At 25.9% G+C, this 27,114-nt stretch overlaps 1 protein-coding gene across 1 annotated transcript in view; it reads right to left on the bottom strand.

Annotated features, from left to right (window-relative positions):
- Positions 1-17,201, bottom strand: part of LOC113548684 — a 49,659-nt gene extending 32,458 nt beyond the window's left edge. Inside the window, exon 1 of the mRNA XM_026949694.1 lies at positions 16,640-17,201. Coding sequence (XP_026805495.1) covers positions 16,640-17,113 — 474 coding nt within the window. The 5' untranslated portion in view covers positions 17,114-17,201. The remainder of the gene's footprint in view (positions 1-16,639) is intronic.
- Positions 17,202-27,114: the final 9,913 nt, after the last annotated feature.

The raw sequence follows: 27,114 nt of genomic DNA on the forward strand, positions 1-27,114 counted from the left end.
TAATTTTAAATCAGGTTTTCATTTATTTTCAGTTGTCATTCTTCAAACATTTGTATAAAATATATTTTCAGTCACATATTACAATTAGGAAATGTTCCTTTTACATTTATAATGTATTTATAATGTAATTTATATCCTTAAATTGTACATCTTATTATAAATAAATCCTATGTTAATATAATATTATAATGCATAATAATTGATAAAGTTATTTATAGAATCCTTTGTAGATATGTAACTCTGGAAATTTAAAACATACTATCATTTAACCATAAAAGCATTTTACTAAAATCTAATAGCCTTAAGTTAGAAAGTTCGTGATTCCACAAAATAATTGTAATTAAACTACCATCTACAGACGTAGTCGTTGCATTATCGCCAATACAACCAGAAACGATTACTTAATTCCTAGGTATTCCTTAACCACTCGCCAACCATTGGTGATTCTACCATCATCACAAACATTTTGTCAGTGATTATATTAATTTATTTATACAATTTTTGATTGCCTATTTTGATTTTTTTTTATTAATTATACAAATAATCACCATTTAATAAATGGTTTTTGGTAAAATTTTATATTTTAGCAACAATAAATAATTAACGTTTTTTTTACAATAGGATTAGATTATTGGTATATACAATTTTTTCATTAGAACTATGGAACTATCGGCCTGTATTGAAAATGTTTTATCGTGTGATAGTTGCTAATATTTTCTGAAAATGATTTGCTTGCATATGATTGACAGAATATGAGATACTATAATTTCCTGTTTACGGTACTCTCCGCACATTTTAGCTTTGATATTTTGGCTCATACACGGATGGCGGATAGGTATACATTTTCAATTTGCTAGCAGATATTCAATACCAAACTCGTTAAAATATCTGGAATTTATAATTATACATGAGAGAAGTTTTCAAATTTTCAAAACTCACTGGGAAAAACAACTTGTGTCAGCTTGTATGAAAATTGTAAAATCTTTTTGAATTAGTAATATTTAAATTATATAGTTATAAGTAATAACTATAGTGTATATTAAAAACTTAAAAATGAAACAAAAAAAAAAGCTAGAGAGATAGGTACTTGATAAATAAGTATTTAATTATTTTGATTTTTATTGTATACGGGAAACGATTTTGAAGGGGACACGGTCTGTCAGCCTATATACGAAATACCACTAAGTAAATTAATTCATGATATGTTTTTTTTTATATCATATATCTATAAAATTAATTTTTATTTTACTTTTAGTAATAAGAAACGTTGATTTAATTCTTTCCGATATTTAATTAGTATAATAATTTATATTTATATATACTATTTTATAATATTATTAGTGTTACTAATTTTGTATGAATGTGTGAATAGGCTCATAGTATAAATATAATATACTGTTTTAAATTGATCTAAATATTTTGAAAATGCTACTGCTTATATTAAAATTCATAATATACGTTTTATGCCTTAACAAAAAGTATTTTTGAATTTTAACAAAAAAATTAATATTGTCAGTTATTCACCGTTAAAATATGTAATTTCGTCCAAATTAGAACCAAAAATATCTATAAAAAAACCAATTGCGTATATATACTTATGATACTCACGAGTAACAATGTATTACATTTTAAACCCTAGTTTTTAAAATTAAAAATTTTTACTACAACATACTTGTAACTTATAATTTTTATAAATTTTACGTATTTTGTAAAAATTTAAATTTAAAATGCATATAAAAAAAACATTTATAATTGTATACAGATATTATAAGAAAAACTTATGTGCTGTAATTTTGAATTTCATTTAAAAAAAAAAAACAACTAAAATAAAATATTTTGAAAATTGTATCATGCATATCAAAATGATAATCCATGTATTTGGTAAAAAAATTAAAGTTCCTACAGTTATTTGTTTTTAAATCAGAACAAAAAACAAAATTAGTTTTGTCAAATCCTGGTTTGGGTACCTACCTAAACATATCCGTTTTTTCCGATTATCAAGAAAAGTATTGGATTAAAAATTTCCTTTGATCTCCTAAAGTACTGATTAGATCAAATTTGCTACCGAAAATAATCCAATTGAAAATCGAAGCATTTTTATTGCCTATAAATGTGATAATAATAGACAGAAAAAATAACACATACAAACGTCGTTTTAAAATCAATACATTCATTGCTCCACTCAGAATCTAAAATATTTTGTACAAAATAGACTAATGTTCACGTATAGAAATTAATGGTTGTTTTTTAATTAATTTGTTATCCATCATTTAAGCAATTGTATAGCTACTAGCTAGAATCTAGTTAAATTAAATATATTTATTTATTCATAATTTTACTATACATAATATATATTGTATAGGTACCTATTTAATAACATTATTGGTACTATGGTTATTGCGCTGACAATATATTTCATTGGGTACGAATGAACAACGCATACTTTAGTGGAATAAAAAATTAATCATTTTTTAAATTACTAATGAGCAGTATAATAAATAGTCAAACTTATTTGTTTATAATTACCAAACAAATATTGTAAGGTTTAATCGTCATAAAGAACATGATATAAATTAATATTCATATATTAAATAACACTATAAGATACTATATTTACTATATTTTGATGGTTTAATGTAAACCTAACAGGGTTTATTTAAAAATAAATACACACGCAGTTTCCTGTAGATATAACTGTCGGAGTAAACACTATGCATTCATAAGTAAGTATGTGGTTATAATTTATATTACATACAATGTAACGAATGTAAATAAATCGAATTACTAATAATTGCATATTATATCGAAGTAGCCTTTATAGTCGGTCACTCTTTCAAAACTGTTTTTTATTTAATTATTTCGTTTTTACTTTATAAACAACACTGCTTCTCCTAATTGATTTATCGAAATAATAATATGGATAAAAATAAAAATATAAATATTGAAAGAGTCAGTACATTACATTATAATTGATATAAAAACCATCGCAGCGAATATTGATGAATAAATGTTCACATACGAACTCAACCAACGGTTCTAACCTACCTGAAAAACTTTAAATTTTAATCATTAATAATAAAACTATAGAGTGAAAATGCTTATTGATTTTCATTATGCGTGTCCCGTGGCTATATTACGAGGTCCTTGCTTGAACTTGTTTGCCACTGTGACTGTATTGTTATTTAATGTGTAATCGGCATATTATATATATTATACACACACACACACACACACATATCTACATACGATAATATGTCTATCTAACTACCTTAAAAAATCGTGATACGCACTCGCACAATATATAGTTACTATGTGGCTTGCGAATAAGTCGTATATTATAATATTACACTGTGAAACAGTAATAATGATAATAATATAATATAATATATACTGCGCAACGATAACGGGATTTTACGACGGGACGCTGAAATAAAACACCAAGGCCCGTATGGTAACGGGTGTATGTACGTAAAATGTTTTATTTCCCATATTAAACCGATCGTAAGACGATATCCGTGCGGCAAATAAACCTCACACATTAATCCTATATAATGTATACTATTATAATAATATTATACTCTTTGAAATGCGTTTTAACGGTGAATCGTAACGCGGTTCGGAGAGGAAAATAATATAACAATATTAGTTTGAGGAAAACGCGTCCGGTTCTATGTCTGGAAACGTATATAAAAATACAACGTACATAGTATATTAATATAAATAATATTTTACACAGACGTCATCCTTAATAATAATAATAATAGTGACAATATTTTGTGTATATGACATTAATTTGTCACGCGGCGTGTCACCGTTCTATTATTATTATTATGCAACGCCGGGCGAGATCGAGATGGTTATATTAAAAGTGGTATACATTATCCGAGCAGAAAATTAAATTTTTTCACCCACCTCCATCAAATAGAAATTATTAACACGACTGCGATTCGTAACAAATTGTCCACGTGTTACTCGTATCAAAATATATTATAATATTATATTATGTATAGCCGTAATCACAAAATACAATTGTGTTATGCACTTATGCCCGACAAATCGTAATGTAATGTGTAATGTAAATTTCCTTTCAGAGGGAAAATATTTTTCTTATTTAACTAATAAATAATATCAACTGACATATTATTATAAAAATGCTTTATTAAAAAAAAAAAAAAATAGGGCCCCAAAAACTGACTTAGCCCGGGGGCCAGGACCACTAATTTCATTAATCCTACTCTCCAGACGAGGTGATATGACGCGCGTAAATAACAAGTTTCGTAAAGTATGGTAGGTACTTACCCATTTTGATTTTTCCGATGTTACGAATTTTTATAAATAAACCTAAACATATCAAAGATATTAGCTGGAAACACGATTTATAAGGCTATTTTTAGTTAAATAATGATTTGAGACAATTAGTAAAAAGTCCCGAAAAGTAATTAAGTCTTTAAACGTCATATTATTTTAGTCAAGCTACTAAATTGCTATAAATGTGTTAAGTTAAAAATATTGATTTTGTTTATAAAATACTTGTTAATAAAAATAAACGATCCAAAGTTATTTTGATTTTTAATTAAAAAAAAAATATATATAGCATCTTTAATTTCCGTATTCACATTATATATACACATAAACCTATATGTATATATACATATTATATATCTACTACCCAACTATATTTTTGTAACAACTTGGTATATTTACCAGGATCGCAAATTTAAAATATAATTTAACGGTTGATAAAATATAGTTTTATGCGTAGTATAAAATTATGACGATTATTCAAATATGGAACAACACATATAGATTATTGCAGCATGATTTAGATTGTAATTTTATTGTCTCGGGTCACATATTGTGCCAAGGAAATGCTGCCAGTAGTATTTATTTACAATGGTGGTGGAAGTGATTATAAAGTTTGATTGTCTCTCTTGAGGTTTATTTCTACATTGTAATATATTATTTACAATGGTCATCGAATTAATTATTAAAAAAAAAGAATTTTAATCAATCCTTACAAAAAACCTATATCACTGAAAGACACTCCATATTTTAATTACCGGGGACGTGGGTAGGTAAGTTTTTTATGGAAAATATACGTATAAAATATAAATTTATAATATCGTAGGGATTGGTCAGTCGTGTTTCTATGTTAAACAATCATTATTTGTGTAATAAACATTTAAATACAGGAAATTATAGTAGTTCGGCTTATGTATGCATTTGACTTGATTTAATAGAAAGATATTAAAATGAAATATAATATAAAAACTGTGCTATAATTTTATAATGTAGAATGCATACAGAAATCAATTCGGTTACTTTTCGAAATCAAAACGATGCATTATACAAATTACAAATTATTAGATTTATATATTATAAAAATAAAAATTACTTTTTTTGAATAATGAACATCGATTGTTGTGTGTTTTAGCATCAAATTAAATCGTCTACAACATAAATTGCTATTAAATATAAATAAATCTTTCTGATTTATATAAGTGGCTCATTCGTTTAAATACACGGTACCTATAGCTAAAACGCAATGTTTATTTTGCACAGATGTTACTAGACTTTATAAAATATTGGTATCTATTTTATTACACAATTTCAACATAAGAATCGTAGTTGGAGCAATAGAATGTTTAATTTATTTGAAAATGTTTAAATTCTAAAATATCTATGGCACATAATATATTTATAGTACGTCATTCATCATTTATAAATGTAGATTGTATAGGTACTCAGGTAATTAATAAACATTTTATGTTTTTTTGTTTATTAACAAATTGACATTGTAAGCTTACATAATAATTTTAAATTATAATAGGACAAACATAAATTTACTGCAGGCAATAAAAAATTGGTACGCATATCATATTGTGTCAATATTATTAAATAAATAAGTCCGATTTCATATACGCCATTTAAATAATATAATATACATTGTAAAACGACTAAAACGTGTGGGTATGGTTTGACGGATAACTTTTGACAATATACCATTGCAATTTCAACATACTCATAGGTATTAAAAGATTAAATACTCAAGATAAACATTTATGATGAATAAATATATTTTAGTGCGTACTTATGCTAAAATGTTTTGTTAAATTTTTGCACGGGTCTGCTAGTAACATATAATAATTATAATATATGTGAAACGTTATATTTTCAAAAATTATAAATACTTATTACTGCCAAAAACTAATATAACATATTATATATTATGAAGCATTGAGAATATTTAAACTCAGAAAACTGCATCATCATAAACCATTTGTTTCTTAAATCGCTACAAGTTATAAGTTATATCATAAGTAAATTAAACCAATAACCAAAAAAAGAGATCTAGTAAATAATATTCATATGTGTAACTATAAACTAAATGTTAGACTTACGAGTAGTAAAAAACCAACGAAAATGCCTTATCTCAGTATTCCACAAAAACTAATTCAACTACATCAGATATACTTCAAAGATAAAATTATTGAAATAATAGTTATAATAGAAAAACTAAAAACCAATACGAAAAATGTATTTTTTCAAAAATCCTCAGAATTAAAAAAATAAAAAAACAACTTAACATTAAGAATATGAAAATATTCCCTGAGAATTGAGATTAAACGAAGAAAGAAAGAAATAACCACAAGGGTGAAAATACGATACACATTTCTAAACCACTTCCACCTTATCGACAAAGAACCAGCACTACAATGTGACTTATATAATGAAAACCTTACAAAGCCCTAAATACACTGAACTCTTGAAGTGTATAACATCTTCAACAGTCTATTTTCAATAATCAATACAACAAGCACTCGATATGAAGTGTAACGCAGCAATTTATATGTTTTTTTTAATAAGCTAACAAATTATTATTGTGTATATATTTAACTACTAAATATGATATAGCTTAATTTAATTTAAGTCAAAAGTTGGCTAATAGCCAGCGATTTCGATAGTCTTAAAAATTACACACATACACTCTTTTAATATTATTATTATATTAATCACACAATAAAAGAAATAAAAGCTTCACAGCTTCGATATATTGTATAAAAATATAATAAAATAAAGAATTTCTTACAGTTATATTATCATAATAAGTGAATATGTAGCCTGACACTGAACCTGTAATTTTTATGATTATATATCTATAATAATATATTTTTCCTAGTGCGGGTGCTGTACAAACAAAAATTGTTAATGTCCTAAACCAGATAATTTTAAATTATTGATTTTTAAAAATCATGTAGTGTATTGTATACATTATATTATATTATTATTGAATAATAATGACCAATCATTAAAATTCCAAAAGCCCAATTTAAAAACTTGTAAAACTTTTTAGACACGTCGAGTTATAATACAATATGTATTAATTATTTTTATGTATATAACAATTTATTAGATATAATATGTTCCCTACAATTTGGAAATGTTGATAAAATTTAATATCATATATTGATTATAAATGTATTACTTAAATGTATAAGAATATAAGATTATATCGAGTTTTATCTCAAAAAAAAAATTCCTACGAAGATACTGAAGAATTTTCTGAGATACTGAAAATAATAATACGACGGTTGTATGTTAATTTATTATATTGTACAAAAACTGTCAAACACACATCGTAAAAAAAAAATAATAATAATAATAAAACATTATTCGAGAACTTCATCTGCGCAAATTATAGAAAGACACGCAATAATTTGAGACTACGATACCGATCTAGAGAAAATCGCTGGTTTTTAAACTTTATAGCGGAAGTTTGAACGTCCTATTTACAAGATTATCTTGTTAGTGATATAATATCACACATAATTTACAGTAATTTCATTTCCCGTCCACTTACAACAATAATTGACGGTGTAATCATTGTCAATTCGAAAGAAGTTATTTCTTTAATTTTTTTTTTTTTTAAGTAATCAAAATTCCGGTCGAGAAGTTCAGCGATTAACATTATTGTTGTTGTTGTTGTTTCAACAAATTACACGCCTTTATTGTTGATCATTAATAAACTTGGTCTATTATGTGGCGATTACAATCGGATTAGCATCCCGTTCAATAATTTACGCTAAACATTATATGTGTGTATAGTATATAATACGCCTTTTAATATTGACTCACAGAAAACGTGAAACAGATTGTCCAAAGTCTGAACATCGATTACGTTCGTACATGTGCGTCATACTCGGCACGGTGTAAGAAACGGCTCGCGATACGTTTGTTAATTCAAAGGCGTTCTATACGTTCATGATAATGTAGAAATTGCCAAAGCTTGTTAGACCATCCGACCGTGTGATTGCGAAACGCTACATTTCGCCCATTTGTAGAGTTTCCGATCGGTTAACGGCAACTTGTTTAGCATTTCAACCGTACCTTATACCTAGTATCATGTATATTGTAAAAGATTATAATATTAGCTTAGAGTTTTCTTTATTCCGCGTAGTGTAATCTTATAGGCTCCGCTTCGTCACAACAACAATTGTCTGCTCTAGGTTTATATACTCTGGTAGTGTAAAATAGGACTATCGATTGTATTCGTATTGCATAGAAGCACTTATAATACCTAATATTATTGTAGGATTTTGGCATTTATTATTCTAACATATCTCTGGTCATCTAAACGTCGTGGCTATATATAAATAATAATTGTATTTTGAGTTTTTTATTTTTACCAACCGAAATAAACAAATTGGTTATTATGAAAAATAAATTGTTTGAAGCTTTTCATTAAATATAATACTATACCCGACTATTAGATAATACGGCACAAACGGCTTGAAACGAATTAGGTACAAAGTAGAATGAGCTGACAACTCACGTCTAATAACATGTCGTATGAGTTACGATGGTCGTATGTTTCCCTTATACGACCTACGAATATTAACCCACATTGTCCGTAATAATGTAATAATACGCCACTGTAGTAAGTGCCGCACCCGCCGAGAAAATGTATTCGTTAAAATAATGAAATAAAATTAGGACAGTCGAAGTGACCACAAGATGCGAGCGGAAACAACACTATGTTTCATAAGGCAGTTAATTTTGTACTTAGTATTTTTGTCGTAATCACATCTCGTCATAAAAATCTATGTTCGCCATTATTAAAGGTCAAAAGCCATCCTAAACCATGGATTAGTATACGCACTACTCCTTTCACTTTTACTGTTGCACAATAGTATACAGTATGATATAATGTTATTGTGTTTGATCGCATTTTATGCTTTGCACTGCACTTTTAATCCCTCGTTTTTGGGGTTTCGTCTTTTTCTGTAGTTTTTCCTTTTTTTTTCAACTACGACGTGCTTCCCTTGCATTTTTTATCGCAAGTGCTTTCGGGATATAAGCCGCCATCCTAAAATATGCATCAAATTAATCGGTGGCCCGGGAACGACCTAAAAGCCTCTCGGGGTCCTCCGGCGCGCATGCATGTGTATATAATAATAATAATAATATTATGTATAATGCAGGGTGGTATTAAACCCGAGCGGAAAGTTTTTAACGTTCTAACTTGCCAGACCGTTTTATTTTATTAGCGCTCGTGCCTATGCGCAAACCGAACTTTATTATACGGAAATCCTATATAACTTATCCATTTTTCCATCGATTACATTAAAATATGCATCGCGTGGTTAGTATTAAATAGTATGTATTGTAAATAAAGTAAGTAGACCATATATGGCCTCAAACCATCCTCGTTAGCACGAAGGTAAAAAAAAAATAATAAAAACAATAAAAAAAAAAAAAACACCCCATTGTCCAAAGTAGGTACGTTGTATTTATAGTTTTTTGTTTTTTTTATTATCTGTATTAAATTCCTACACTGAAATTAATTTGATGGTATCAATTCGTGTTTTACAATGCTCTTTCTACGTTTGTTGAGAAATATAATAAACTATGTAAAGGTACGTATAATTAATTAGGTAATGGAGAATATAAACACATTTCCAAATTAAAAACCAATATTTAAATTGCAAAACAAGATACTTAACGCGAATATAGTAGTACTATTATTATTAGACGAGTAATAACAGATTACCCACAATACACTATACATTTTAGAGCAAATACATATTGTAAAAGGAAAATTTAAATATGTTTGATTTTTGTTTTATTAATATTGAATTCATGCAAAATTTAAAAGGTAAATTGTAATTGAGTTAGAAAATATAAATACGGTAACTATATCATAATTTATAATATGTAAGTAATTATGTTATAGGTGGGTAACTTTAAAAATTACCTGAATCATTTTTTAGTTTTTATATGTTAAAAATAATAGTATTTGACTGCTCACTATCCACATAATATTAAGGCGAAGTAAGCAAGAATAAAATTATTCGAATGAATAACAATAATAATAAATGCAAACATATAATTGACTTTTTTTAAAACAAATTATTATTGTACTTACCTACATGATATTATTTGGTTAAGTTTGAATTTTTTTGAATTTTTTTGTTCATAGCTATTAAAACTTTTTAAGTACCTTCCAATGATTTTCAGCTCATAACTTACTTTTCATCATTTTTGTTTCAATTAAAAGTAAAAAAAGATATTTTGCAAATAACTCAAGAATTATTGATGTATTGTTAAGATTATAAAAATGTGCATTAATTACACACTTTACGATAAACCATTAATAGTCGATATTTTTAGTTCCTCATATAAACTAACTCTATATAATATTTTTATTATCTATGAACTTACTATCTGTACAACTAACATATTTTGAAACATCTCTATAGCCTATGAATGATCAAAATAGACGTAATATATTTTATTTAATGACATGTATTTAAACTATATATAATGTTATATTTACACAAATATTCAGAAATGTGATTACATATTTGACTTAATCTATTTATTAATTTTTAGATGTAATTTAATTTTCTATATTTTAAAAAAATATGAAATATATTCTTATATGAGCACAACTTTTTTATTTCGTATATCCCAAAACATAAACTGATTTAAAGTGATATTTTGGTATTAATAACTATTAACATAAACATAAATAGTAATATTATAAACCATGCGTATGGGTACTAAAAAAAAAGTAACAGTTAAGCCATTTTTAAATTAAGTGGGAAATCGTAAACTTTATCAAAGTATTCAAGTTAATAGGATTTTAAATTGGCTTATTAAAATACGGTTGTATACAAATTTGTTTATAGTATAAGATAATACTCTCATAGCATTTAGTGATTTGAAAATAAAATGCAATTTATTAATAAATAGATTTAATTTTTTTGAAATAGGTACTTAATATATTCAAATAAGACTTAGAATTTTTATTTACCGTAATTTTTAGATAATACGATTGAACTTTGGACCAAAAATAACTATGATTTATAATGCAATAATGAATAAATACCTAATTATTAGTGTTATAATTGTATAAATAAATTAACAAAATTACAGACATCTAAATTGGTGTATTTTTATGATTAACATTATGTTTATTATATATTAAAAATTAAATGTTTAAACTAATAGCTATATAATATATTATATTATTCTTTTAAATTGACATACGCATTGTATCCTAGAACAAAGTATACGCCACAACGTGACCACGTCATTTTATTTCAATGATATTTTTACTTCATCGAACATTTTCTAATACTTCAAAAGTGTTCCAACAGTTTCTTATATTTTGATTTTATAGATTTAAAAGTGGATGTTGTAGTATGCAAGGGGTGCACATTAAGAGACTACTTGGAAATTTTCCATTGATTTCAACAATAACTATAGGTGCGAACAAAATAGTAATAGAATAAGATGTGGTTATTGGTGAATTAATATAATTATGTATAATATTAAGACTTTAATCTTTATTATATGTTTTATTGGAGTAATTTAAATGTAAATGATTTGTTTTTATTGTATTTTATAACTTAATAGAAAATCTGTTGCTATAAATATATTGACGAAAGATAAATATATTATTATTTATTACTCTATACTTGAAAATATAATTGGGTGAATTAAAAAAGTGCCAACCTTATCAGTATATATAACACTTTTTTTATGTTTTTTTTATAACAATTTTCAGGATAGAAAATATTACAAAAAAAAAATATTTTAAATTATTTATATTTTATTTAAATATAAAGCCAATATAGTAATATACATATTTAATTGATATCTAAACAATAATTTTAATTTAAAATACGATAATCCTTTTTATATCCCTCAAAGAATAATACGTATATATTAATATAAAGAGCTATTAAGGAAATTGCGATTTTAAATTTTTTTTTTTTTGCTTTCAATTCGTTTTTTTTTCTTTTGAGTCATATTTTAATAAAAGCTGACCAAAGCTTTATATAAAAAATAATAATAATGTACTTCTGTTTGAACAAAAAATGTCTTTGAATAAAACAAATAAGGGAATGAGAGATAGAGAAATGTTAGATTGTGGCGTGTGGCGATTTCTATTCAATGTCAAGCAAACAAACAGATACAATGCACTACACTTTATGCTATTTTTCTTACAATAATAGTTAAAGGGTATTTTTCTCTCGCACACCCATAATTTTGGTGTTTACATGAAGAATCTTACCATTGCGTGCGTCAAGATGAATTTATTGAAAATATGACTGATTTAATAGAAAATTATGCTCGATAGGCCACTTATAAATAATGCTAATCGATCATTGTGTGAAATAATATTTTTCGTCAAATTTTTAATTTTCCTATAATTTCAAGTTAACTTAAAAAAAATTAACGACTAATGTTTTCTAGTTGATATTTTATGTAAACATAACTATTTTGGTTACGAATAAATTATATTTATTGTTTTAATATATAGAAGTAAGTACACTAGTACTTACGACAACAATATTTACCTATTAGGTACAAGTCACACATTTTACGATATTTTATATAAATATAACATGCATATCCAACGAAAATATAATATTAATATCATATTAATATTTATTAATACTTCAAATATCTTATCAAAAAATATTAAGCTTAAAATATATACTTAAATACATTTATTATATTTTAGCAATTTTCATAGTTATTTATTTTAAATTCAAAAGTTAATTTTTAATAAATTAAAATATGCGCTTAAGGTTTTATTTTAGACTACGGTTATAATTCATTAATACCACAATCACAATAAAGTATATAAGAGCGGTTGTTTTTTTCAAATTAAGAAATAAACAAAAAAGTTTTTCAAAGTATGCATTTTTAATTTTTGTTTCAAATTTTCTTATTTATTTTATGGAAAGACTATTTAAAAGCCAAACCTTGCAAATTATTACTTGTAATAATATTATGTATAGTGAACACAAACTTAAATTATGACCACAAAAACTCTGTAAAGGACTTAATAGAATCTCTTAAAAATTACTTAATATTAGTTGGTCATAACTCTTTTTCTTTAGAAAACAAAATAAAGGCATTTAAGGCATTATAAATAATACGAAAATCGTGTTTGTTATTTAGAAAAAAAAATGTATTTAACATTATTATACTTTTATATGGGAAAAATATTTTGTTTCAAGCTAATATGATTATAATATTATCTTTATAACTGCGTAAACTAATTCGTATAACAAAATTTATAAACCATGTAATTTAATTTATTGTGACTCGACTGATTTTTGTTTGGGATTTCTAGTCACGTTCTGTACTTCTACATGCAAGTAAACTATAAAAGAGCTAAGTTTAATGAAATAATAGACTGAGTGAAATATCATGAAAACTCAGTTCTATAGACGTCAAAAACAATATTTTTAACCTTTTTCTTTCTTTTAATTTTTTAAATTATAGATTTATTATTAGAAGTGTGTACAGTTATGATTGTTGTTTATGTGTTTTAAACAAATTAAAGATAATACAATCATTAAATGTAATTCAAAATTAATTAATTATTTTTGAATTTAAAATAAATTGTACTATACATTAGGATAGGTAGTTTTTTTATGACAACGTATACATCAATGTCTCTTTTTATTTCAAAAAAATATAAATCAGAATACTGGGTATAAATGGTATATTATTATATACACTATTAGTAAAATCCTTTTAGAAATAAATTCTAAATAAATATAATGAACTGGACAAATAAAGTTCATGATTATTAAAAGTCCACATTAATATTAATTCTGTCTGTGGCATTTTTTATTATTATTGGAAAGCCTTTGAATAATTATTAAATAATATTTTTTTAGATAAAGTATTCTTACACAAAAATCCATTTTATAAAAACAATTTAAATTTTGTAAAAGATCACCATAGTATATTATTTTACATTTAAACATAAAAAATTGAATTTAAATTTGTAATTTAATAGCTGCGTTTATATTATATATATTAAATGTTTCAATACTAAAATTACTATTATAAAAGTTATTTTTAATAATACAGTATGATAAAATCATTTTAATAAAACAGTTGATTCTGAAGTTTCTCTGATAAATGTAATATTTTAAGCACCAATTAAGACTTTAGTCAGTTTACTTTTAATACGATATAAAAATAGGATTATTACAATTTATAAACTGTTTTAAAAAAATTTCATAACAATAACCAAATACAATATAATTATTACATACTTTATCAGAATAAATCACTAAAAATTAAACTAATGGAATAATTTACTTTTGATTTCACTTTGTAGATCATTTAATAAATAAATGAGATGTATTATTTATTTTTGAATTAAACTTACTGTGTTTATTCACAAACAGCAAAATAAATAATTAGTATAAATGTCCAATGGCCAGTGGTATGAAAACATTATAAAACTTTTTTAACTTTTAAGTCAAATTTTTAAATTAATATAAATAATTAACAATACATCAGATATTCTATACGATTACTGAATTACCTACAAATACATCTATCGATGTATTCTATACAAAAAAAATATGGTTAAATGGCTTGGTAATAATATAAATGTGAGAAAATATTGAAAATTATTAAATTAATTAGTTATTATTAATATTATTGAATTATTATTTTGTTACAAATGTGATTCCAGTTATTTACTAGTGTTTAGTTATAGGTACTACTTAAATTATTTTCATAATATAATTACATAAAATATTTGAAAAAAAACATATAATTTAATCGATGAATAATTTGATAAAGAATCATTTTCAAATAACAAATTATAAAACTAATTTCTATTAGTTAAAAATTCGACCTAGTGGCTAGTGTGTTTTTGAAAATAACTAAATGACTAAACAATTATGACTATAATATACTACATTGATTTAAATTGTAATAATATATTAATATACTTATAAATTTAAATTTAAGATCAATAATTATAAACTAATTAAATATTAATATAGGTTGTCGAGTCCCGTTTACTCGAATCTGGATAACTCAAATTTTTTTCTGATTACTTATAAATGCCTAAAAAACGCAATGCAATATCTGTCAAAATAACTGTACAAAGATAAGTCAAAAAGTCGGCAATGACAAATTTATCTTAAATTGTATTATCAAAAATTTAATATTTTAATTGTAATTCTTGTTAATTTATAAATAATAATAGCTAATTTGGTTAAAAGAAATAAAAATCGAGTTATTTACATAAAAATACTTAAGTCTAATTAATTTTTATCTCCTTTGAAATTCAAGTGATTGAGACTCGACTGTATACATTTATTTTAAGATTTTACAGTTAGCTACAAAATGTACACATTTTATAAAAATATAATGGAATAAAACAATACATTTTAAAAATCCTTTATATTCAGTCCAAAACCAATAAAAAATTTTCAAACATGTTTTGTTTAGAGGAATGGTCGGGAATTAGTTTCTAAGGGTTTCAGAGGATTTAAATTTAAAAAATTTCGAAACCAAGAAAAGAAATGTAAATAATAGTTTGTAAGTATTTTGTTAATTTCTATGTTAAAATCTTCAGTAGGTTATTGGCTTATTATTATAAGCCTATATTAGTAAATTGAGACGAATAAAGAGAATAAATACACTTAAACCATTGTATCTTCTAAAGACGGAAGAATTTAAATTAGATACTCAGTTTTAAAGTTAAACATTTTTGAAGGTCCAGTTTTTTCCACTCTACTAATATGATCTATTTCCTACCCTCGGTGTGAGGAATAATACGATTATTTTTTTCGAAAATGGCAGGCTTCAATATTGCAACGAGTTTCACACCTCAAAAAGGAAGAATTACGTAGATTTTGTCATTAACCATACATTCATACGGTATGATATTATCATCACATAATAATTCAATCGTTATGTCGTTATTATATTATACTGACTAGTAAGATAACTATACTTTTCCTAATCTAAATAAACGTCAAGTGGACCGGATAATAATAAATAAAGTTTCCTAATGTCAAATGACAAAATTATTGCATAGGAGTTTTAAATTTAAATCTTGAATTAATTTTTATAACCACGTCATATTGGTACTGTTATTCTAACAATGAATAAATTATTAAAAAAATATTTTTCTTTATTTTTTTTATGGTGTGGTTCAATGGTTCGTGCAATAATACTTGATATATATATTTATAAATACATTTGCGTGTTGATCATGAATCTAACTGTGTGTGCATTTCTACGAGAGATTTTTTTTTTTTTAAATAGGTTATATAATATTCCGAATCCATTTGCTTACCTTCTTGTAAAATCTCGAGTTAGTCACTTTGTGAAATCCTTTGCGAAACGTCACGTGATAGTCGTCTTGTTCGGCAAACTTAAACAGTATACCCGTGGCCGTCTTGGTCACCGAATATGGTCCTCTGTAGTTCATCTTTTCGCATATGGCAGTCGCCTTCTCCAGGTTCAGTTCGTTACTGGGGGTGATAAGGAACGCACCTTTGGCCAGAAAGTGTCCCGAGTCGGATAGCTCGGACAGTCGGTCGTCGTCGTCGTCACCGTCGTCGTCATCGTCGTGGTGATCTCCACGATAGTCGGTCCGACGGCGACGATCCACTGTGCCACGTCTGTTGTATGTGCCATAGCCCGAAGACACTGTCGCCGACTTGTCAACAGCTGACTGTGGCGACGTCGACATGGGACCTCCGGCCGACGATTTCTGCAAGCCGCCACCACTACTGCCACTAGGACCGGTCATCGAGGAGCTCATCATCTCTGTCGTTGTTGATTAATGATAATAACAAAAATTTTCAGTCGTATATCGGTAATATACGATTGACGACGCGCCGAAACGGATTGCGGTGGACTACACCGACTCGAGCGTCCGTCCTTATATAAGATCCGATTTTCCGCCGCCGTCGAGTAGGGATTTTATTATTACTATTATTGTTGCTATTATCGTCATTATTGTCATTCCGTTTTAGCGTTTCACGGCCGACACCGTGAGCTAATCGGTATTTTTGGGTGCGTCTGTGGTGTTTTATAACCGTATTAAATAATAATAAAGACGACGACGACGACAGTAAATACACTGCAGAAATGGGCGCGACATTCAATTGGGAAGCCAATAGCATCCTCCGCAGCGGATGCTGATATTACCGGGGCAATTGAAAACAAACAAACGAAAAAAAAAAAAAGAGTACACAGAGAAATAAAAATAGGAGCGTACCCACCTACAGCGTGTCGCACTACCGTTTAACGGACGAGAATTATATTTCGTACATACTATATATATATATACACGTCATGACATACCTTATACCCAGGTATATATTATATACGTGTCTTATATATGTACACGGTTTCTCGGGAAATAGCTCCCCCGGACCAGCACGCACAACGACAATAATAATAATAATAAATAAGCTACTACGTAAGTGTGGGAATTGGATAGGTTAGGTCCGTAATAGTCACTTACAATTGTATAACTGTGTTGTTGCGCCACGGTCGTACAATATTATTTCCAATCCTGTTGCAAAGTCTTGACGCGTAAAATCGTTTTTTTTTTTTATATATTTATTTAAAACTAGCCATTATAATTTTTCGAGAGCGAATGTTGTTAGTTTTCGTTAAAATTATTACAACGTTATTTTGTCAATTCATATTTTTTCGGACCATTGTGACAATCGTGCACAATTTGAATTGTCATTAAAATTTATATTATTTATAAACCAAACATGTCGGGTTATCAAAAGTTGAGGTACCACGCTAGTGCTTTACTTTGTGTATTACAATATTATTATATTATTCCCATTACAATCGTGGCATGTCACAAGTGAAATTCATAAGTAGAAATTTGATGAAATTACATGCTCATTATAAAATACCTTTATAATGCTAAGACCGATACTTTAAGCTTCTGTGGGGGATGGACGGTTCTTAGTCCCCTCGAGCTTCCCCCCGAATTCCGCCTATGCAAGTGATACGGTTCAGTTTGATTTTGGCTTAATGCTGTGATATTCCAGTAATAAATAGCAGCATTTGCATTTTATATTCGGTCGACCAATTGCACACTGCAATAGAGCCATACGGCCAAGTGTCATCGCCTATATAAGGTGTTTGATATATTGCCCGATTATACCGAACCTGTTTAACCTTGTCTTTTCTAGTAAGTACGTTAATTTGTATATGGCACTTCTTGGAGAATTGATATCAGAGCTTCTTGGCGTGCCATAATATTTAGAATGTTTGTATTCAACCATACAATGCTCATCGTTGTGTTTAAACGAGAATATTCGTATGGTGGAATGCAACAAATTGTCTGTATATCTAGTTAAACGCGTCTTCGAGTCGAGTCACTCATAACGCTATTAGAGTATCGTGCGCTACAGAATTGCTTTGCGATGTTTACTTACAAACGTGTAATCTATTTATTGTGTATTTACACGACCTGTCCTATTTTTGCCGTACTCGTATACTTAAACGAGATTCTATTGATTAGTTATGTGTTTCCATAAAAATGTCGTCAAGCGTTTAAGGCCACGCAGCTCGGTGGGCCCAAAACGAATTAAATTTTAATTGGCAATCGCCTTGAACCATATTATACCTTTTACAAGTTAATATCATTAAAAATATTTCGCTACATTGATTAAAAGTTGAGTACAATTAAAATTTCAATTGTATTTCTAGTCATGTACAATATATAATAAAATATATTCGTGTAATGCATCGTTCAATTCAATTTTGGCAAATCATATTATGTATTGTGTTGTTTTGTAAAGAAGTTTTTATTTTATTTTTGGAATTTAAACTAATAACAATTTAACTAACCAAAACAAACCTAACAAAATATTGCATGTATGATGAGATGTAAATAATTTCTAGGGCGTCAAATTTAATAACATTATGCCGGTTAACTCTATTCATTTATTGTTATCTTAAGAATTTATTATATTGTTGAAGTTTAATTTATTTTGTTTAGAAATATTAAACCGCCTTTGTTAAACCTTTTGTAAATATCTTTATTGTTTTATCAATATTTCCATAAAGGTTTTTGGCGCTTCAAAACTTTCCAAGTGTAACCCTCGATTGCAAACTTTATTCTTACAGGCCATCTAATGGAAACAATTTCATAATAATACACTCACAAAAACTCTAATGACATTTCAAAACGTTCAAATGCATATTAATCATAAATTGAAATCACAATATTACCGTTGTATCGAAATCATATGCAATGATTTATGGATTGTAACTTTGATATCAAGCAAATATTTTATATTCAGAAATTATAAATTAGATAAAACACGTATCTTCTATTTTATTGTTATTTTATCTTTGGACTTTATTATATCATTCTTAATAAATTCCAATTAAAATAATAAAATTCAAAACGAAATAATATATAGGTAGGTACCTCTTACTGAATAATTACAATCATTAGCATTATAATTATTATTTATTTTAGTCTGCTAATTGTATGTCCTTAAAAAATGAAGTAACATTAAAATCGTTAAGTTTAATATTGAATGCACTTAACACACGTTTAATTTAACCAATTTTTTTTATACATTTAATGAAATATAAAATGTTTCTATTCTAAAGATAAAATATTTTTAGGAACCTAGTAATAATTATTTAACCGATTGCATTTTTCGTTTTTTTTTTTTTTTATTCCAAAATATATTAATTCAATTAATATTAATATTAAATTGTTCTAATTGTATATACTATGGTAATACGAATACGTGTTTTTTTTTAACCTTATGTATACTTAAAAATTGTATTTACATTTACTATTCTTATAGTGATAGTAAACCAGGTCATCTAGTTTTTGTTCAATTTAAAATAGTGAGAATTGTTTGTATTTTTGCTCTCTAACTGAGTTTGTTTCTCTCCTCTTGGATTTTCTTATACCACATTAGATGTTTGTATCTTTTTTGTAAACTAGTAAGAAAGTGTGAAAATGTAAACAAACAAAGGGTAGAAAAGCGCACTTGTCCGTTCTAAAGGTTCATTTCTACAGGTCTGTTTATTTTGTTGGTTACGCCAACCATGACATGTCGCTATTATCGTATTTTTTTTTTTTTTTGGTAATAAACACACACACACACACACAAACACTTATATATATATATATACCCAAGATGATGATAAAGAATAAAGAAAACTCTTTCAAGTGATCAATTCATCCGTAACCCAATCTGCTAGAATACCAACATTTTCTAGGGACAGTTGCAATAGAAAGAAAAACCCTTGAATCGGATGAGAAGAAATACTGCTTATGTATATTGTGTATATTATATTATATATTGTAGAAAATCGGTGTTTTTTATGAAAGGGATGTTGATCGTTAACTTTGTGAAAAATATAAAACGGTGTAGATTTAACGGTTACGTGGCATATTAATCAAAGCGACATGAAACGATGAGGTATTAGACATTATTGAAATATTAATATTGAACGATGGGTTATAAAAAATCAATCACTGTAAAAAAAAAAAAATTATTTCTTCAAAGAAAACTAAATAAATGTTATAATATTAGAAATAATAAGAATAAAGAATATTAATTAATATAAATATCGTTGATACTAGGCAATTTTAGTATAATTATTTTTAAATAATTTATCGAATAAATGTACAATGTTGAGAATAATGTAATTAATTAAACCATTGTTTATTATTGACATTTGTAAACTTATAATTAAAAACGAACTAGGGTATTATGAAAACTTTTGGACAATTAAAATAATCAATAAAAAACACAATGATTTTCGAATTACTCATAGAAGAGAACTTCTATAAATTCGTTTAATAATGGTGTAATCAGTAGAATACAAAACATTATTTTACGGGGAAAAAATAAATTATAAATATTCGTATGATGACACGCATAAGGTTCTAAAATTGAAATGCTTCAATGAAATATTGAAAAATATTTTTTCTTCTTTTATACATGATCGGTTATAGTTGATTAGAAATAATATATTGATTAAACACAGAAAATATTCTTAGTAAATATGCAAAATTATGCACTATATATTTTTGATATTTTTTTAATTTATCACTTGTATTAGTTGTATTATTAATTGGATCCTTATTGGTTGTTATTATTAATATTTATTATACATAATATCTTTGTTTCTCACAATAAGCCAAATTTTGAAAATTTTCACTTGCAAGTTGACGTGATTATAAACTTTAAGATATAATAATTTATATTTTATTTTTCATTGCAATAAAATATTTCAAGAAAATAAATTTCATGAAATTTTAAAACCCTAGATACGCATAGTAATCATTTATTGTTCGTTATTAAACATCTTAATATATTGTTTTATATTTATATTTAAATTTGATGTGTGCATTTTATTTGGTGTTTGCAATGTTTTTAATTAAAAAATAGGTTTTTTTTTATTATAGTAAACAAATTTCACTTATTTTAATATTTTTTGACATCACTTATTTGCACATTTGCATAATTGGAATAATAATAACACAGAAATAATATAGCTCTTAATGAATTTCATATTGTTTTAAACTAAATGTGAATTACTAAAATTATGCCCACTGTTTTGTATATATGTATATATATATTTAAATGTGTACATGTTTGATTAAAACAGACAGTTTATTAAAAATGACACTTTGATTTAATCTAAAATACAGTATTTAACGTTTATGTTTCATTAACTCATATCCATTTCTTTTTCTCTTTTTTCGTAACTTACTGTAGTATTATGTATTTTGTGTGTGTGTGTGTGTTTGAAATTGTTTAAATTAATTTTGTTTGTTGGATAAATTGAATTTCAAATATTTTTTTTTTATTAAATTGAATTTATATAAAGCTGATAGATTTTAATAAGTAGTCATAATATTTTATGCACAAAGTAAACAGTATAGTAAACAAGAGTAAAATAACTATTTCATATTATATCCTTATTGAAATCAGCTTAAGACATTGTATCCAACGTAATTATAATACAAAATATCTTTAAAATAATCCTTTCGATTTATACCTTAAATTGATACACATTTTTTTTTTAAATATTTAAGTATAACCTCTTACCAGTTGCTATAATTAGTTAATACATATAATATGAATTTTCTGAACACATAATCATTAATAATTATTGGTGAATATTAGACATTGATCACTATAATGATAATGTAAACTTACCAATATTAAATAATTATTTGCATATCACTTAGATTTTTTCTAACATTCAACTTACACAATACTTAGTTCATGTGTATAGGTATATTGATCTTACGCGCTTATAAATAGTAATTTATTTTGAAATTATAACCGTAAATAAATATTATGTAACACTTATAACATATAAATCAGTAAAGTAGTTTCATCACATAGCTCTAAAATCTAATTAGATCAAATACATTTGATAAATAATTCAATGGATAATAATTTTTTTGTATCGAATTTACATCGTCAGCTAATAATATTGACAGTTTTAAAGTTATATATATAAAACCAACAATATTATGAGACCGGCAGTAATAGTGAACAGTTTTTATATACATTTTTAATTTGTGCATTACTACGAGGCCAAACCAAACGTAATTCAGGCAAAGCACGTAAGCAACACAAACAATTAATTATTTTTAAATTCGCCCGTAGAACTATCGTGGGTTGGGGGGAGAGACATTTTCTTTCCACGCCGCGCTCCTGGATTGACGGGCTGGGTGGTGGACAAAGGAGAATTGAGAAAAACTGTCTGCAGAGAGGAAACCCGTAAACTAAACGTTCCTCAAGTAATTACTGTCTGAGGCGAGAATTAGACCGATGGGAATTTAAAAAAGAAAAAAGCCGAGGAGAGAAGAAAGTTTACCGAGTAAGAGCACTTGCCGCCATTTCGTCTGTCCAAAACGAAGAGGAAATATTGCCTGTGCGCAAACAGTAGTTATTTTTTTCTCCGTGGGTACCAAATTAGATTTTCCGGTACAACAAATGACCGTATAATTCGTCTTCAACGCGGTTATGTTACTTTTGGTGTACAAGAAATAAAAAATAAAAACAAAAACAAAAAATATAAACCGTGCCATCATAACGCAAGACAACAGCAGACAATAGTGAATTTGTAGAAAGAAAATTTATCGTGAGTATAATATTACTGTCAAAATCGGAAGAGTAATAATATTCATGTTAAATATATCACATAATTTAGTATATTTATATTGTTATTATTGTGAATAATATTATATTGCCAGTATTAGGTTCATCATATAAAAATATTATTTAAAAACATATCAGATATTAAACGCTTTTAAGTGTTCCTTATGAGTAAAAGAAAAATATGAATCTCATAGTATGTAAAAGAATGGTAAAAAAAAATATATCACAAATTATAGAGCTATTATCTTCTGTCTGTAATAGGTATTATTAATTTAAAAAATAATTTGTCGATTATAAAATACTGCTAATACTGCTAATAATATTCCAATTTGTAAATTGCTTTTGTTAAAGTAGGTAGGCTAATAATATGACAATAATTTGATTGATAAATTTATCATAACAATAACATGAAAAATACTGTAATATTAATTAGAAGACTCATTAATGATAATAAGGTAAACGTATGTTCGTAGTTTTTATATAAATATTAACTGTCACAGTATTCAATCAGTAGAATCAATCTAAATGTGTTTTCTTGTATTTCGTCCCAATGAAAGATTCACTGTATTGTCTGTAGACAAAACAGATAACAGCGCTTATTTCTTTGAAGTAAAATTTTGAAAACAACGTATTCATTTGATAAATTGCTTAGGTACCGTAATTTGTGATAGGGAAATTGAATTGAATGGAGTTATGTTAAGTCAAATTATTCGTACAATTTGCAATCTCCTTGTGTATCACAGAGTTTCAGTTAATGTGTTTTCTTTTTATATAAGCTAAATCGATGTATTTTCTATTGAATTCAATAAGAAATATACTTTGATGACAAAAAAAAAACCAAACTGAAACGCAATGGTGTATCTACCTACCTACTTTCTTTTGAGCACTTTTTCACTTGTACATATAAACACATTTATTCCAGGATATTAAATCGTTTTAGGGATATTGGTGTATCGTGAAAAAAAACTGAATAAATAAGTAATTCGAAAATCGAAATGTATACACAACGGTATTAAGGGTAGTGTATATTAAGTTATTTTACTTCGAAATAACTTATTTATAAATCGTTTAACTTTAGAAAATCATTAAAAGAGTAGTATTCTTTTTTTTTTTACGATCTAAGTACATTTTGATAATTTGACGTGGCATTATTATGTTCAAATAAAAGTTTTTTCTAAAATTTTCAACTAGATTCTGTAACATATTAGATAAAAACAATAGAGATTACATTTTTGTATACATGCTTACGCTGCAAAGCAGATTTGGACTAAGTATAGAAACTAAATACATTGCATACAGTGTGACGTTATATTGATACATTTATGTACAGTTAAAAATGAATTTTTTTCAGAATATACTACAGATCATATTTTCTTGTACTTATTTTATTTTTTAAAACCACCATCAACCTTCAGTTTTCCTTTTTAATTCTCAAAAATATTACTTTAGTCTGAATACTATAATCTACTTATCAAAATGTATTTTTATTTATTGGTCTAATATTAAATTATTATTTATTAGCAATATATAATATCAATATACATAAAAAATCAATTCGTGTATTAAATTTAAAACACATGAAATTCATGGATAGGTCCTTCGCCCAAAATTTAGTTAATTAATTAAATTATTTATTTCGTATAAACTCTACAACCATTTACACTTATAAAAAAAAAACTTAATTATCAGATTGTACAAATACTAAATTTAAAAAATAGGTATGCAAGTGTAGGTTATGTAGTGCTATACATGAATGAAAATCGTTATTGAGTAAATTACTATAATGGATTTCGTTCAATTTGAATCCAATGATAACTCATTATATACAATAAGAAACGATTCTGAGAGAAGACAGTCTACATTTTGGTAACTATGATTATAAGACTATTATTTTAATAATATTATTTGATTTACGTAAAAATTAACGTTTTCCTTAATTTTTTTTTTTTTTGTTTTTCCTAATTATATAAAAAAAAATGTTGAGAAATTTTAATATTAACCCTTTTAAAGCACAAATTGGTTCCAATGTTCTAGTCAAAAGCACTCTCAAAGAAAAAATTGAAGCATTTTATTATCTTATCATCGTGTACACAGACCAAATAAAAATACAAATCATGGTAAAATCAATAGATTTATTGCTCCACTCAGAATTTAAAACTAAAACTAGATTACTAGATTTGCAACACAAATAAATTCAACATATTAAAATAAAATTTAAAAGCATATTAATATAATGTATTTTAAATTTTAGATTTAAAGGAAAAAGATTCTTTTAAGAAATTTAAATTAACGATTATGTTTCAATACTTTAAAATATTAATTATTAATCATTATTTATTTTATTCGATAATTCCTAAGCCAATTTTTACTTTTACAAATGTCCAATGATTGATATATTGAATGTATTGATATAAAATTAAATTAAATTATGAAAATGGTGAAATCCTCATAAAATACTTGAAAAATATTAAGCATTTCATATTTTCACAGTTTTTGCAAATCATGATTGTATTAAATAGACAAATTAACACAATTAACTGTATTGATATGTATAAATACATTTTACTCACTAATTTTATATTTTGCGTAGGAGGTACCCTGTTAGTTATAATATATTATATTTATATGCATAATAAAGTACCTATATAAAATATACATATAAATTTCACGCACATGGATTTAGTAATGCATTGCTCTTCCCAGCAATAAATCATGCCTTGGCCCGGGTAGCTGGGGCTTATCCGAATTCCTTAGATTTACGGTTACCAAGAGCTTTCTAACTCATGTTATTAACCCATCCTGAATGTTAATTACCATACCAAACTGTTGGTACACTAAATCGTGATATATAGCGATACAAAATTACTTGCGAAACAACTCCAATGTTAGTAATATACATATTATATTATATTATATATATATATATTTAAGATATTCAAACATTTCCTCAATTTAAATTTATGTTTTTATTTTTGTTTTTAAATTTAAATTTAACATGAAATAAATAAATAGGATTTTCAACAAAGGGTTAAAAACATAAAATATTTACGTAATTTGTTGAAATTTGGATAGTATCCAAAGTATAATTATGTTTGAAATGTTTAAGTTAGATCTGTGATAAAACATAAACATAAGTCATTTTCTAAAAGAAAAAAATCTACGTAATTAATTAAATTTAATCTGTAAACTTTAAAATTTAATCTTACCAAAAAAAAAACAATCAATCTCACGAATATTATATCCATGTATAATACAAGCCTCAATTGCTAATACTTAAAATAAAATAAAAATATGACTTGTCATTACATAAATATGTCTCAATGAAATAATTATAATTTAATATTAATTACGGTTTAGTTTAAGTGTCTGTTTGTGTTATTGTATAATTCACAACATATATGCATATTATGAGTAATGTAATGCTTTATCAACAAAAAAAGTTAGTTCGTATCGTTAATATGGCAGTATAGATACTAATACGTATTTCAAATTATTATCAAGTTTTATTTGTGCCTTATTAAAATTAGATTATTTAGAATAAATAGTTCGACCTGTAACATTCACCTCTATTGCAATACTGCAATAACATAGAATAAAATAAATATAAATAATAGATTTTCAAACTTGTTATTTTACACTG

This window comes from Rhopalosiphum maidis, chromosome 4, assembly GCF_003676215.2.
Source record: "Rhopalosiphum maidis isolate BTI-1 chromosome 4, ASM367621v3, whole genome shotgun sequence".
Lineage (NCBI taxonomy): Eukaryota > Metazoa > Arthropoda > Insecta > Hemiptera > Aphididae > Rhopalosiphum > Rhopalosiphum maidis.